The sequence below is a fragment of the Fringilla coelebs genome (assembly GCF_963513975.1).
Source record: "Fringilla coelebs genome assembly, chromosome: 17".
Taxonomy (NCBI): Eukaryota; Metazoa; Chordata; class Aves; order Passeriformes; family Fringillidae; genus Fringilla; species Fringilla coelebs.
The window spans coordinates 5533428-5548806 of NC_140043.1; the positions used below are offsets into that span (position 1 = coordinate 5533428).

General features: G+C 57.1%; 4 protein-coding genes across 6 annotated transcripts in view; 3 read left to right on the plus strand and 1 right to left on the minus strand.

Moving 5' to 3' along the window:
• TAOK3 (TAO kinase 3) overlaps positions 1–1650 on the plus strand; it is a 63565-nt gene extending 61915 nt beyond the window's left edge. For all 3 annotated transcript variants that reach the window (XM_084217091.1, XM_084217092.1, XM_084217093.1), the window contains one exon: positions 159–1650. In XM_084217091.1, coding sequence (XP_084073217.1) covers positions 159–320 — 162 coding nt within the window. In that variant the 3' untranslated portion in view covers positions 321–1650. The remainder of the gene's footprint in view (positions 1–158) is intronic.
• A 915-nt stretch (positions 1651–2565) lies between these two features.
• Positions 2566–5239, minus strand: PEBP1 (phosphatidylethanolamine binding protein 1). Its single transcript, XM_084217010.1, has 4 exons — positions 5055–5239; positions 4620–4729; positions 3919–4019; positions 2566–3352 (listed from the first exon to the last, which is right to left on the minus strand). The coding sequence occupies exons 1-4, from the start codon at positions 5187–5189 to the stop codon at positions 3135–3137; spliced, it is 564 nt and encodes a 187-aa protein (XP_084073136.1). The 5' UTR covers positions 5190–5239; the 3' UTR covers positions 2566–3134.
• An 813-nt stretch (positions 5240–6052) lies between these two features.
• Positions 6053–12315, plus strand: VSIG10 (V-set and immunoglobulin domain containing 10). The gene is made up of 7 exons (XM_084217187.1): positions 6053–6169; positions 6382–6666; positions 9372–9653; positions 10422–10715; positions 10795–10905; positions 11611–11790; positions 11905–12315. The coding sequence occupies exons 1-7, from the start codon at positions 6085–6087 to the stop codon at positions 11970–11972; spliced, it is 1305 nt and encodes a 434-aa protein (XP_084073313.1). The 5' UTR covers positions 6053–6084; the 3' UTR covers positions 11973–12315.
• An 890-nt stretch (positions 12316–13205) lies between these two features.
• CFAP73 (cilia and flagella associated protein 73) lies at positions 13206–15307 on the plus strand (the record flags this gene model as incomplete). Its single annotated transcript, XM_084216987.1, has 6 exons — positions 13206–13264; positions 13711–13846; positions 13993–14097; positions 14165–14365; positions 14465–14686; positions 14954–15307. 6 exons carry the CDS (start codon positions 13206–13208, stop codon positions 15305–15307), a joined length of 1077 nt encoding a protein of 358 aa, XP_084073113.1.
• Between the last annotated feature and the right edge of the window lie 72 nt (positions 15308–15379).

Consider the following 15379-nt stretch of genomic DNA (forward strand, 5'->3'; position numbering starts at 1 on the left):
GGGGGCTGCTGACTGTGCTCCTTGCAGAGGGGATTTTGGGGACACAGGGAGGGTGGAGCTGTGCTGGGGGCTGCTGACTGTGCTCCTTGCAGAGGGGATTTTGGGGCACACAGGGAGGGTGGAGCTGTGCTGGGGGCTGCTGACTGTGCTCCTTGCAGATCGAAGAGGAGCTCGCCGCCCTGCAGAAGGAACGCAGCGAGAGGATCAAGTTTCTGTTGGAAAGGCAGGAGCGAGAGATTGAGACGTTTGACATGGAGAGCCTGCGGATGGGCTTCGGGAATTTGGTCACATTAGAGTATCCCAAGGAGGACTATAGATGAGGTTAAATTTCTTTGCCATTTAAAAACAAAACAAAACAAAAACCACAGAAAGCAAACAAAGTAAGGATAAAACTTGCAAACCCAACATTCCCCATGTTGACGGGCGTGCTCTCTCTCTTTCTGTCTCTCTTACTGACATCGTGTCGGACCAGTGCCTGTATATTCTTATCCATCAGGGGCCCCTTTCCCCCGTCACGTCCCGGTGCAGGACAGCTCCTGGCAGTCTTTTCCATAGTATGTCACAGTATTGATGTCTCTGTGCAATGATTAAAAATGTTTCAGTGAAAACTTTGGAGACAATTTTAATGGAGAAAAAAAACAAAAAAAACAATATATAAAAAAAAAAAAGCCACCAAGTGGATGTATGTTGCTTCTGAGCAATCACTCATTTTACCACCAATCAATGAAAGTACAAGCAAAAAAGTATTAATAACTAAAAGATATCTACGATCCCAGGGGGAGAGAGACTGAATCCGCAGCCTTACCTTGACTAGCTGCTGCATAATTTTATTTTATTTTTATTTTTTTGGTATTTATTCATCAGGAATAATTAAATAATAAAAAAAATTTTATTAAAGATTGAAAAAAAATTTGATACATTTTACAGAAAAAAAAACCTTAATCGTGCTGTACATATCAGTGGTGACATATTATTACTTTTTTGGGGGTGGGGAGGGGAGGGTGATGACGTGGTGATTTTTAGGAGAACCATGCCAGGGGCAGCAGGGACGAGCCCTGGCCCCTGGGCATATTCTTGATTGTATCATAAATCATTTTCTGCTGTCGCAGAGAATGTGAATACACTTAAATGAGCCCACAGGATCCCAGTAGCACAAATTGGGCTTTGTCAAATCGTGTATTTTGTGTATAGAAGGAATTTAAGGAGAGCTTTTACTTATTTTCATATTGTATTTTAACTGTTTCTCTGATCAAAAATTTTTTTACTTCTTTCCCCCCCTCTCTTCCTGCTCCAGCCACCCCCCACTCTCCAGTTCTGTTCTGGAGCTCAACACTGTCTGTTAGATCATCCCAGCCCTTTTCAGTTTTTCTTTTATTTTTTTGGGGGGTTTTTTTTTGTTCCTCCCCCAAGTCCACCCCCAACCCCATGATCTTGGTCATAAATATTGCATTATTCACACTTTCAAACTGTGTATTTTCTTACAATAAAAAGAGAAAAAAAAAAGGCTTTACTTCTTTTGCATGCACTTTAAAAAAAAAACCAACAAAAAAAAAGGACAAAAAAACCAACAAAACAACAAAAACATTTTTCAGGTTCCAGGGAAGAGCATGAATAACTGTCAGAGCTTTTAATTATATTTGTAAATAAAAGTGTTCATCACAATGCCTGGCTGTGTCATTGTGGGAGGGGTGGCTCGTGGCCCAGCACAGGTGCAAGGTGGGGATGGGGAGGGGACACGTTCCACAGGTGTCCCTCAGCCTCGGCAGGGCTTGGTTTCCTGGCAGTAGAGGGTTTCCAGGTAATGGATTTTTTATTTTTTCATGTCCTTCTCCCAGCCCAAGGATGGATCAGCCTTGTGAGCCCTGCTCCAGCCTCACTCTGGTGGGCCTTGGGCTGGAGTAGTCAGGGCTGTTTTCCTGGGAAACCACTGATCCTCTGGAAATGTTTTAATGGCTGGGCTGATAAAGCTGCCCTGGGGCAGCACTATCCACCCGAGTTCTGGAATGCCCCATTTTCACAGGGGTGCTGCTGATTCCTGTTTGTCAGACCATGGCACTGCAGAGCTTTGCTTCAGCAGCTTGAAAAAGAGGGGGAAGGCTCCTGATTCCTGAAGCTGAATTGCACAGGCTTCACCTTTTTTACCTTTTCATCAGGCTCTACCAAAGGCTCATTTCTGCCCTAGGCACTTAGGAGAAACCCCCAGGCCTCACTGGAAAAGCAGGAAGCACCTGGGACCTGCAGCTGGGCTGGGAAGTGGCTTCAGGGAAGCTGGTGATGCCCAGACTGACTGTTGGGGTGTCAGAGCTGCTGTGGTCATGGGGGGAGCTCCTGTGGAGGGAAGGAGCCCCCACAGGTCTGGGAGTGTGGGGAGATCCCTTGGGAAGGAACTGAAGGCTGGGAATGTTTTTGAGATGGAAAGCATGATGGCTTTGAGCTGTGTCCCTCCAGGAACAGGGAGCCCTGGCACAGGGTCCAGCCTCGTCCCAGGAACACAACACCACCCACTGCTCCCTGAGCACTGCCCTCATCCCCCCCAAGAAGACAACCAAGCACACCAAGTACCTTGGGAAGTTTTTAATTGCACTGTGAGCACAGGGCAGGGCACCACAGGACTGAACAGAACAAAGTGGTTTTAGCTTTGGGGGGCAGCAGAGAACAGAAGGAAGTGCTCTAGGCCAGCTCCTGCCTCCCCCTCGAGCTGCACCTTCACTACTGTAGTGGTGATGTAGAGGCACTGGCCAAATGTAGGAGGGGGGGGAAAAAAAGGGGAGAAGTTTCCCTTGGGCTGCCCTCTCCTCTCCTGGAAAAGGGAGTCTCCACAGCCAGCACCTGCCCCAAAGTGGTTGTGTACCCACACCCCTGCCACCTCAGGCCATCCCAAGACAGCAGAGACCCCCTGAATTGCCACTAATTCACAATTATTTCCCTTAAGCAGGTCAGTTTGGAGCCAGGGGCAGCTCTCTAACTAGGATACCACGAGCATCAGCAAAGGCCTGAACACAGGAACAGAGCAGGGACAGTGACATTGCCGGCAGTCAGAGCGGGACACTCGGCTTCAACTCATTAACAGAACACAACTACAGCGCCGTGCCCGCCCCACCCACGGGTGCTGCAGTGCCCCAGGGGCCCCGGCCCTACTTCCCCGAGAGCTGCTCGTAGAGCTTGGGCACGTAGTCGTCCCACTCGGCCTGGTAGCAGGTGCCCGCCACGGGCGCCCCCAGCCCGTACTTGCTGCGGAAGGCGGCCACCTTGAACTTGCCGCGCTTGTCCCCGGAGCGGTTGGACAGCACGGGCTCGCTGCAGGCCAGCTGCTGCGCCTGCTCGTACACCAGCCACACGTAGCGGTGCAGCCCTGCACGAGGGAGGACAGCGTCACCCCTGGGGCACCCACACACGCACAAAAATTCCCAGCTGAAGGATTTTTCTCCCGAGAAGCTGAGAGGCCTCAGAAACCAGCTGTCAACAGTAATTATCTGCTGCTGTGGAATGCAACAGGTGCATCTTTGATTGGTCTCGTGGTGGTTTTTAATTAATGGCCAATCGCAGTCCAACTGTCTCAGACTCTGGTCAGTCACAAGATTTTATCATCATTTTTTTCTATTCCTTGCCAGCCTCCTGATGAAATCCTTTCTTCTATTCTTTCAGTATAGTTTTAATATATAATTTTCTTCTAATACAATACATATCATAAAGTAATAAATCAGCCTTCTGAAGCATGGAGTCAAGATTCTCATCTCCTCCCTCATCCTGGGACCCCTGCAAACACCACCACACCCCTGCGCCCCAGGTGAGCCCACAGCTGCACTAAGGCTGGATGCCCAACAATCCTGCATGCATTGCTCCCACAGGCTTCCCCCCACCCCGCTGCACTGGGTGTGATCCACGCAGCAGCACCTGGGAGCTGCTGCAGGTACAGACCTGTTCCCTTGGGAGGCCCGGAGCCAACGTAATCCGACATCACGGTCCCGCTGCCCACATTGTTGCCCTTCATGTTGGTCACCAGGAAGTGATGCCACTCCCTGAAAGGAGAAGGCACAGAACAATCTGGCAGAGCCCCCAACAAGAGCAACCTTTGTCACTCCAAGCTGCTGTTTTACCACGAGGCTATCAGCATGGAGTAAACAAAGAGCTGCCATTTCTTGCTTGCCAAACCCAAAGAGCACCAGTCCCAGAGCAGGCACTGCTTTGTTGGGATGCACAACCTGCCACAACCAGCTCCACGTGGCTGCAGGAAACCCACAGCCTGACCTCTGAGAATGGGGATTCCACACACTGCTGAGGTTAACTTGAGGAAGGTGAGCTGGTCCCAGATTTAAGATTCTGCCACCAGCAAAGACCTAATTCCAACCCACATATGTGCTAAATTAGAGCAAGCAGTAAATGCTGTGCTGCTCCAGCTACAACAGAGTTTTGAGCATCCCTGATAAGAGCAGCTGCTCCTCCCCATGCTGTCCCTGGCTCAAGGAGAGATGCAAGGACACGATTTCTGTGACAAGGCACAGCCCCACAGCTGCACCTCAGGCAGGGCACAGCCCCACCTTCTCTTTAAACCTCTGCTCAGCCCAAGGGAGATGCTCCTTTTTCCCCACGCTAGACACGGAGCTGTCCATCCCCACTACCTGAACTTCGGGTCCTTCCGACTGGGCGCATCAGGGTCTGTGAGAACCAAGGTGTAAAGCTTCTGGGGATCGCAGCCGTCCCACTCGATGCTGGTGGGGCGGTGCTGGACCTGCAGGGATGACGGCGTTAGCACCGGCGCCGCTGTCACCGCCACCTGCCCTGCACACAGGGCCAGCACGGCCTGCGCTGCCAGCGACACCCGAGGGCTTCAAGGCCATTCGTGCCAGCTCGTCCCGGCTGTGAGAGCCACGGGCCTTCTCCCCTGCGGCACGGCCGCCCCCGCAGCAAGGCCGCCCCCGCAGCTCAGCCCCTCTCTGTGCCCCCGCACCCGGGGAAGCTCCGGCGGCAGCTGCCGGAGCCACAGCGCAAGAGGCCCGGCCGCGTCCCGCCATTTTGCCGCGCCAACCCCCGCGCGCAGGGCCGGGGGTGCTCACCTGAGTGGGCGTGAGCACCTTGCCCAGCTCGTCGATCTCCACGGAGCCATACTTGACCCTCAGCGGGTGTGCCGGCTTCTGCTCCACCTCGGAGAGGCTCAGCGGCCCGTCCCACTTGGCCAGGTCCACCGGCATGGCGACGTTTGCGGCTGCGACGGCGGCGGCTCCGAGCGGCCCGTGCCCCTTGGCGGAGGCACCGCCCCACCGTGCTCCCATTGGCGGAGACGCCGCTATGCTCCCCTCCCATTGGTGGAGACGCACCGGCGGCCTCTCCCGCGCCAGCTCTATGGCGCCCCCAGGCGGAGCCGAGGAGGGCCGGCCGAGCTCCGGTTACCTGGGCCAGCACTGTCATTCCTACCATAATTAGGTTAATCAATAATTAATTTATCAGGGCCCCGTGGGGCAAGCCTGTGGGTCTCAGCGCTCCGCTTCACGCCCGCCTTGGTGCTTCCAAGCTGCCATGTGTTAGGTGTCCTGGAGAAACCCGAGGACAGTTGCAAGGTTACGGTCCTCGCTGCGGGGTTACAGAGAGGAACAACCGTTGATCTGTGGTCTTACCGCTCTGCGGCTTGTGGGGTGTCTCTAAGTGCGTGGATCAGAGCAGCTCTCTGGACGTGCGGGTCGCTTACCGCTGAGAGAACACAGCTCAGCGAACACTGCTCAGCACACACCGCGCTCTCCGGTTCAAACGCTCCCGACCCGTGGGCGGCACCGGCGGCAGCGCCAGCCCCGCTCCGCTGGGGCCGCCCCACGCGGCCGATGGGGAGGGGGGGGGGGGGGGGGGGTGAGGTGACCCCAAGATGGCGGCGGCCCCAGGTTGGGGGGGGGGTCTCAAGATGGCGGCAGCGCAAAGCGGCGGCTGTGAGGCGGCGGGACCCGATGGACGGACAAACCCCATCGCGGGCCCCTCACGGGCCCTGGCGGGCGGGTCTCCGCGGCCGGGCACGCCCGCCCGCCCTCCCCAGGTCTCTCGCCGGGGCGGCGGCCGGGCAGCACCGCCTCCGCACGGGCTCCGGCACGGCGCACAGCCATGCAGCGCCTCGGCGGGATGCCGCCGGCGCGGCTCGTCCTCGCCCTTTGCTTCTGGAGGCTGGTGCCGCGCCGGGAGGCCGCAGGTAGCGCGGGCTGAGGGGAGAGGAGCAGGGAGCTGCGTCCCTTTTCCTGATCCTGGAGTGCGCTGGTGGTGTTTAGTCACCTCAGAGGTGCCTCAGCAGACCCCTGACAAGCACCTCGGAGCGCTGACACAGATCAGATATCCCGGCCTTTGCTGCAGAAGGCGGCTGTGCCCATTCCCTCCATCCCTAACGGCGTCCCCTCTCTCTTGCAGGAACGGATGAAGTGGTCTTTGGGCAGGTGGGAGGAAGCATCCTCCTCTTATGCCGGAACGTGTCCAAGGAAGCCGCCGAGGTGGTCTGGTTCCAAGGGGACCCGCGCTCCTTCCCGCCTCTCTTCTCCTCGAGGGTCTCCTTCCCCCGGGATGTCCGCTTCTCCCTGGTGGACAACAGCTCCCTGAGCATCTCCCAGCTGCGTGTGCAGGACGAGGGCAACTACACCTGCAGGGAGGTGCTGAACCAGACAGACCACGAGCACAGGGTGCAGCTCCTGGTGGCCAGTAAGTCATCCCACAGCTGGGCGTCCTCCCCTCGGCCTTCCACATCCCCAAATCCATCTGGCACTGGGGGAAAAATAATGTTTAGAAGGAGCAAACGGCTTTGTGGTGCAGCATCTCTCTCACATCCAGTCACAAAGCACTAAAATGTGTGTCCAAATGGTCTGTCCCAGGTCTAGCATGTGGAGGGGAAATGGCAGCTCTCAAGTCATCGCTGTGTCTCTTCTTCATTGCTGGTGATAAACGAGTTTTTGGGCACGTCTTCTATTCTCTGAAGCTATTCCATGGGGACCTTTTGCCTCAGAGTCTGGCTGACTTGAGTCTCCATAAGCCTTGGGATAGGGGCTGCTGCTTGCTGTCTGCTTTCCCTTGTTTGGGATAGATGTGCTGTGCCATTCCTCGGTGCTGTCCTTTCAGTGGGAGAACTCTTCCCAGCTGAGGAGTCTTACATTGATGGAAGCACGAAATTCCTCAGGTGTATGTGGGAGCAGTGTCCTGGGAGTGTACTTGTTATCAGCACAGGCCAGTTTTTTCAGTCCCTCTGTGTCTTCTAGTGCTCTCTCCCTTCTCCATGTCTATTTCATCCTTTCATTCCCTTAGAAACGTTCAGAGCACAGGTGGAAGTCAGGCTGGAAAGCACTCCAGCCAATTAATCCTTCCTGATTCTGCCAGGGAACCATTTTTTGCCCTGATGCCTCACGTATTCCATGGGAACAGCCCCCTCCAGATCTGGTGCCACTCTAAGTTCCCTCAGGATTGAGAAGGAAAATCCACTGAATTTTGTTCCTCTGTACTCCCTTGGCCCTTTCCTTTCTTGCTGCTCTTTCCATGTGTGAGACCTGTTTGCCCTCAGGGTGTTCCTTCTACCTGTGTGTAAACACTGCACCTGTTCTGTACAGATTAACCTCTTGAAAGTTTACAGGAATAAAAATTCTCTTCCTGCATCAAGGAATGTGCAGATGGGGGTGTGGAAGGGTCGAACCCCAGGCTGCTTCAGGGAATAGATGTGTAGGCACTGGGCTGAGGAGTGGGGAGCCCCAAATCTGGAGTAAACACTTGGGAGCAAAACATACCTATGGGGTGCCAAGTGTTGGTGCTGCACTCTGAACTTCATTAATTAGTCTGGAATTAATTGCATCAACAATGTCTGAGTACAACAAAGGCGATGTGGGCATAGCCTTTCATAGGTGAGAAGGAGATTTCTGGAGATGCTTTAGCTCAGCAGGAGGAGCATCAGCAAAAGCTAGAAATTTAACCTCTGACCTGTAGCAGGGCCCTGTTTTTTTACAGCCCCTCTTGGTGGAACATCTTATCCTGGCCTGGAGCAAATTTTGGACAGGGACTTGGCCTTGCTGTGGAGGAGCCTCCCAAGATATATAGAGGTTTTGTGTGGGAATACCCAGCTGACAGTCTTCAGCCCAAACCCATGGGTGGTACCAGAAAGTTCTCTTTGTTGAAAAGTGCACTTTGAAAACCCCACAAGCAGTAAACATTCTAGTGACAGGACAAAGGTGCAGCCCTGCCTTGGGCTGTGGTTCTGTGTTTGTTTTGGATGGGAAGCACCTGTGAAGGAGACATGCAGTTCCACACCTGCAGGGATTCCTTGGCACCTCTGCCTGTGGGTTGATGCAAGAACTGTTAGCTCTTCTGTGGTCAAACCACAACAGGTCCTTTTGGCTGGTGTTTTGGGAGGGTGGAGATTTTTAGGCTTTTGGTTTGTTAACTTTGTGGGAGCAGATTTCTTTAGACAGAGTTGTGCTGGGAGAGCCTGGGAGTTCAGGATGTAAAGCTGATAGCTTCAGGAGACTGTTCCTGAGGTCAGCACAGAAAGTGCAGCTCTGGCTGCACATCCTGGAGGGGCTGTGTCCACCTGGATATCCCAGAGGGGCTGTGCCCCATTGATGTGAGGCAGTTCCTGCTGGTTCAGGCTGACAGGATGCCCTATTAACCACAGCCAGGGTTTGGGATCAGTTTGATCTTCCCCAGAGGGACACAGGGAGTGTTGCAGAGAACTTTCTTGCCAGAGTTGAGTGGTTTCAAAGATCACCTGAGGTGTGTGTACAGTTCCTGCAGAGACAAGTGCAGGAAGGTGTGTTCTTGCAGCTCACATGAGGGTTTGCCATGATTTTATTTTCATTAATTCAAGTAATTTCAAAGTCCTCTGAATAAATGCTCCCCAAAATAAGGCTCAGACATCCCTCTGACACCTCTGGTGTGGGGCTTCTTTTGGTTTGATCTCTTGGTGGGGTCTTGTTCAGCATTGCATTGGGCACAGTGTGTTAATCCTGCCTGGATCAGAGTCCAGAATCCCTCTGGCTGTTAAATCAGCACGTGTGTGGATCTATGTGTGGAAGGAGCAGCTGGGAGAGAGCCAGGACTGTGCCTTGCTCTCAGGTGATGACTCAGTAGTAGCTGTGCCATGAGGACCAGGGCAGTGGGATTCCATTCTCCTGCTGTGTTTATCTCATTTCCATTGGATGAAGCTGTGGCAATATTTTTTTCCCTCCCTCAAGGCTTGGCTGTGGGACTGTCACAGCCCCTCTTGGTCCCTGCTGGCTGTCACTTGCAGCTGTGCACACCTGGGGCTGTGGGATGCAGGTCAGGGAGCAAGACTGGCAGAGAAACAGGAAAGATTTTTCAAGGGGAATGATGACAAATGGATTCCAGCCCTGCAAGTGTTTCTGACCACGTGCTGTCCTTGCTGACAGATCCACCACAGGCAGCCCCAAAGTGCTGGGCTGAGAGCTCCTCATCAGGGCTGATGCTGCAGCTGTTCTGCAGCTGGCCTGGAGGGTACCCCCACCCCACCCTGCACTGGAGAGAAGAGGGGCAGGATTTGGAGAACTCCAGCTGGGTCATCAGCTCCACCAGCTCCTCAGACACCCACGTGGAGACCCTGAACAGCTCCCACCTCGCCCACCGAAAAGTCTTCAAGTGTGTGGGCAGCCACGTGGTGAAGCAGGAGCAGCCTGCCTGCACTGTGGAGATAAGTGAGTGGGTTTGCTGCCTCATTAACTGCTAATGAAGCTGGTGAATGGGGGGCAGGTGGGTACCCTGGTCCTTCCCTGCTCATTCCAGAGCACTGAGGAGGTCAGGGAAGGCAGGAGGTGGCATGGCAGGGCACAAGTGCAGCAGCAGGCACGGATGTCCTGCAGCTGAGCTCCGTCATGGCAGAGGTGTAGGTGAGCTGAGTTTTGGGCCCATCTTCAGGGGCCAACAAATTTCACCCCAGCAGTGTTTTCACCTGTGGAAAGCTCCCACACAGCTGTGTGAAAGTGAGAGGTGGTTTGGGGGCTGTGGGCAGGCTGAGATGAGGTTTGGTAAGGGTGGGTTTAAGGGTCGTGTGTGCCCTTCAGGCATCCCAGGGATGTGAGTGCCGATGAAAATCGGGGCTGTATTTATCCTCCAAAGGTTTTCAAGGCTTCACAAGAGCTCTGCTGATCCCAAGGAAAATAATGCCTGGGCTGCTCTTCTCCTCTCTGCCATCTGCCTGCTGGCTACCCTCGGACCGCTTTTCCCTGGGGATGTGAAGGCAGGTGTCAGAAGGGACTGAGCACGTGAGAGCTGCTCAGGTCACCCCTTGGGAGGCTCCTGAGTGAGCCAAATGCCAAACCCATAGCTCGACTTCCAGACTCCTGCCTGCCTCCCTTCTGTTAATGATTATTAATCAGCCAGAAGCTTGATTGCTCGTTATGTTAATTGCCTCCATTCCCTTCTTGACTCCTGTTTTTGTTTCCTCTTCCCCCGGGGCTGTTCAGAACTGCCTTCCCTGGAGCCCGAGCCCCCTCAGACCTGCTTTGTGGGTGACAATGTGACCCTGACCTGCCGGGTGACCGAGAGCACGCCGGCAGCCCGGCTCAGCTGGCTGCGGGACATCTCCCAGCCCGAGGAGGAGATCCAGCCTGGGGGCAGGTTCCTCATCGCCCAGGAGGGCAACGTGTCCCGGCTCACCATCCAGAACTGCTCCCAGGGCACCGACGGCGGCTGCTACGTCTGCAAGGCCCAGAACCCCGTGGGGCTCAGGGAGCTCTTCGTCTGCCTCACGGTGAAGCGTGAGTGGGGCTGTGGCAGGAGGGCTGGGGATGCTGCACACCTGAGAATTCCTCATCCATCTGTGTCCCCTCTCTGCAGAGCCGGTGAACATCGTTGGGGTCGTGGGTGCTGTGGTGGTGCTGTCCCTCCTGGCTGTTCTCACCATCACCGGGGTTGTGTTGTACTACAATCCCCTCCTGTGCCTCAGAGGTAGGGGTTGGTTCCTCCTTCTTGGGGCTCTATCCCTGACCTGCTTGTCCCTCCCTGTGTGCTGGACTCAGTCAGGGTTGCCTGTGCCATGTCTGGGCAGTCACCTGCACCTCTGTGCCTCTGCATGGGGCTGCCAGTGACTGTCTGGGGGAGGCACAGGATTGGCAGAGGTTGTCCAGTCCAGTAAAACCAGTGGCACTCCCAAAGATGTAATAATCACATATCTGCTGAACAGAGAGAGACAAAATTCTCTCCCAGGATTTTCCTGGGAAGCTGTGAGAAGTTGTGAGAAAGCTCAGAGAAAACAATTCTTACCTTAATCTCTGCACCTGTTGTTGTGCACATGTGGAATGTGTTGTGGGGATTGTTTACCAAAGAGTGATTCCTTAATTGGACTCTGGTGATAGTGTTTTAATTCATTGACCAGTTAGATCCATGTGTGTGTATCAGAGTGATGGGTTTTTTGTATAATAACAATAAAGGATTTGATCAGCCTTCTGCAGTCACAGGGTCAATGCTCGTGATTCCCCATTCAGGGCACACTGCTGCTGTACAGAGGGGCAGCTTCTAATGTTGTCTCTCTTTTCTCTCCCGTTCAGGTGCTGCGTTCAGGTGAGTTGACATTCCTCAGCCCAATCCCTTGTGGCATCACTGCTCAGCCTTCCTGTAGGGCAGGGAATGGGCTCTCCTCAGCCTTTCATCCAGCTTGCTCTGCTCTTCCCAGGAATGCAGACTCGGGGGATGTCCTAGTGCTGGTGGACTCTGAAGATGACGAGGAGGGGAAGGGGTCAGAGGAGGCCCTGAGCAGCTGCACCGAGCACGAGGCCATGGCACTGGTGGGTGGGAGCAGGGCCCAGGCTGCTCACCTGAACCACCTCACAGAAGGTGAGGAGCCCCTGCTCCCTGCTGAGCTCTGGCTCCTCCCAGAGCAGCTGCCAGGGAGGGAGAATTCCTGATGGCTGTTGTGGCTGAGATGCTGCTGCTCTGTGCCCTGTATAGGTGATGATGACGAGCTCCACAGTGAGGTCTCTGCACAGGAAGTGAGAGAAGAGACAGGAGGCTCATAGTTTCTATCCCTCCTTGAGGAAGCACACGGAGCTCCAGCTGGAATCCAGCATCAAGCAGGCCATCATTGTGTGTGGCTGAGCACAGGCTGTCCGTGTCCTGTCCCAGGACACTTCAGGCACCTCTCTCTCCACCTGCCACTTCCACAGTTTCATTCCATCCTTCTCCAGCCTTGTTTCTCCATTTCTTCTGCCATTTTCCTCCTTGTCTTGGGTGTCCCTAAAACAAGTGACACCTAGCACAGGCAGAGCATGGGAAACCCCCTCACTTCAGTGCCTGTGACAGACTCGAATTCCCATGTGGGATTCTGGTTCAGTCCCCATGAGCAGCTCTGGGATGGACAAAGTCACCACAGGGCCACAGTGGTCCTGGGGCAAGGGAAGAAACAAAGGCTGTGTGGGCAGGACATGGCTGACACTGACTCTGGGAAGGCTGAATTGTTTGTATTATAAATATTTTCCCCCTCTTCCTTCTGCAGTGTTGCTCTGTGTCTAAGTCAAGAGTAAATCTATTCCTTGTCAAGTGTGGGTTTAGGATAATGGGGCCATGGGCACACATATGGGGGGACAAAGGGGACCTGAGAGCTCACAGGGGATGTGATGGCCCATGCAGAAGGGAAGCCCTCCTGGGACATGCAGGGACAGGCAGAGTCTGTGCTGTGGATGAAGTCAGGGCGTCTGACCATCCCTGGGGTGTCACAACAGTGTGAGCTGGGACAGGGAGGGGTGGGGACGGTGGTTGGGCTCTGGCAGTGCACAGTGGTCTCTGAAGGGCCATGGAGCCTGAGCAGAGGGTTCTGAGGGGCTGAAACAGGTCTGAGGGCTGGAGGGAATGGAGTGTGGGTGGAAGGATGAGGTGGTTTGAGAGTGGGAGCGCCACGCTCCCTCCATCCACCCGGGTGCTCCTGAAGCGGCGGGAGGTGGCGGAGGTGGAGCAGGAGCTGCAGAACCGGCGGCAGGTGAGGGCGGCCCCAGCCCCCCGAGCGTCCCCTCCCCGGGGACTGCAGGTGTGCCGTGGGGACAAAGGGGCTGGCAGGGGTGTCCCCAGCTCCCTGGTGCATTCCCCGTACCCAGCACCGCGCCCTCGCTGCGGCGCTCGGAGCCGAGCCAGGAAAATCCCAGGGAGCTGCGGGAGCGTCTGGCTGCCCGTGGCAACTCTGTTATGCTGCCAGCACCTCGGCTGTCCCGGTCCCGGCTCCTCCACAGGCCCCTGGGCACGGAGGAGGCACCGCGGAGATGGACCCGGAGCTGGAGGAGCGGGTGCGAGAGGCTTTCCGGGACAAGCTGCGGCTGCTGTGAGTGACACCCCTCTGCCCTCCCCGTGGCAGGTGACCGAAGGGCTGGCACCAGGCCAGCGTGTCCTGCGTGCCCCGTGATCTCGATTTGTGTTCCCATCTCCGGGTGCCACTGCCAGGCTGGCTGCCAGGGAGGAGAGGACACTGCAGCCATGGGCTGGGACAGGCAGGGGGATTCCCCGGGTACTAACAAGAAAGTCGAGATTGTGGTGTGACATGTCCTTCCCTGGGGAACAGTGCTGGTGCCGGGGGGCTCCAAGTAGGGGAGGCTGAAGTGGGAGGGGTGGGCAAGAACAGGAATGCAGGCAGGGCTGAGCCTGTGTGGCTCCCGACACCCGGGGCAGCGGGCCCGGCTCCCCGCGCTGAGCCCCGCGCACAGCGGTGGCCCGGGGCAGCCCTGCCCGTGGCACGGTGGCAGATGCCCTGCCCAGGCTTTCCCTCCGCAGCCCGGCCGAGCTGCACGCAGCCCGTGGCAGGACGGAGGCAGCGCGGGGCCCCGCCACGCTCCCTCCATCCACCCGGGTGCTCCTGAAGCGGCGGGAGGTGGCGGAGGTGGAGCGGGAGCTCCAGAACCGGCGGCAGGTGAGGGCGGCCCCAGCCCCCCCGAGCGTCCCCTCCCCGGGGACTGCAGGTGTGCCGTGGGGACAAAGGGGCTGGCAGGGGTGTCCCCAGCTCCCTCGGGTGTGCACAAGCGTGGGCGATGCTCCAGGCACCCTGCCATCCCGCAGGAGTTCCAGCAGCGGATGCAGCTCCTGGCGCAGCGCCGGCAGCAGCTGGCCCGGAGGCGAGAGCAGCACCGCGAGGCCGTGCTCACATTCGACTCCTTCCTCAAGGTACCGGGCCGGGGGCCGGGGCCGGGCCGGCCGGAGGGTGCCCGCTGACCCCGAGCCCTCGGCGCAGGCGGTGGCGGCCCGGCGGGAGCGGGCGCTGCGGCGGGCGGCCGAGGAGCGGGCGCGGGAGGCGGCGGAGCGAGAGGAGAGCGCCCGGCTGCAGCGGGAGCTGGAGCGGCTGCGGCGGCACCGGGAGCGCCTGGCCCGGCGCCTGCGGAGCCTCCGGCCCTTCGGGGACTACCTGCGGGACGTGCTGGCCAGGATGGGGCAGGTGAGCGTGGGCTCCTGCCGTGCCACCCTGCGCGTCCCCAAGCCCCTTGGAAGGGTCATCCCTCCAGCCCTGCGGCCTCAGCCGTCTGCCACTGCCCAGTTCCAGGACGTGCCGGCCATGCTGGTGCATTTCGGGGTGCTGGCGGGGGCGCGGGCAGCCCTGGCACGGGAGGCAGAAGCCGGGCAGGAGCAGCTGGCCCAGGGCACGGCACAGCTCCAGCGGTACCGTCAGGAGAGCAGCATCCAGCTCCTGGGCACCAGGAACGAGCTGGCCCGGCTCCGCACACGCCTGGAGGCTGCCCGCCAGGATGAGCTCCAGTGGGTAAGGGGGATGTGGGGTGCCCAAGGACCCCCAGAAAGAGGGGCAGCAGTACAGACCCCAGGAGTGCTGCACAAGGAGATGCCCAATGTGGTGGAGGTGCCAAGGTGGGCTGCACCCTTCTGGTCGGAGCTGAGGATCCCCACTTGCCCAAAAAGCAGCAGCTCTGCATGGGGGGATATACAGCCAGGACTCCTGGGTCCTCCAGGCCTGGCTGGCAGGGCACAGAAGGACACAGGGCAGCAGCCAGGGGCTCACTCTGTCCCCCAGGAGTCCTGCTGGACCCACGTCCAGAGCACAGCCATCCAGAAGACCCTGCTGCTGGGGCAGATCAAGCTGGCTGTGCTGAACCTCTTCCAGCAAACCACAGCACAGCTCAGGATCCCCACGACGGACAGAGCCCAGGAGGACACGAAGGCCCAGTTGGACATGGTCAGCACAACCCTCTCCCCGGGACAATGGGGCTGGGGACACACAGGGGCACTTACATCCCTGGATGGCTTTGGCATCAAGCTCCCATCTCCACAGGTGCTGCTCTGCATGCAGGCCCTGGCTGACATTTGTGCCACTGGCAAACACCCACAGCAGCACAGGAATGCCAAGCTGCTTCGGGGCCAGGAATAGCCCCTGGGGGCACCTGCCTGCTCCTGGGGCTGGGGTGGGGCTGCCAGGGCCAGCATGGAGCCACAGGACCCC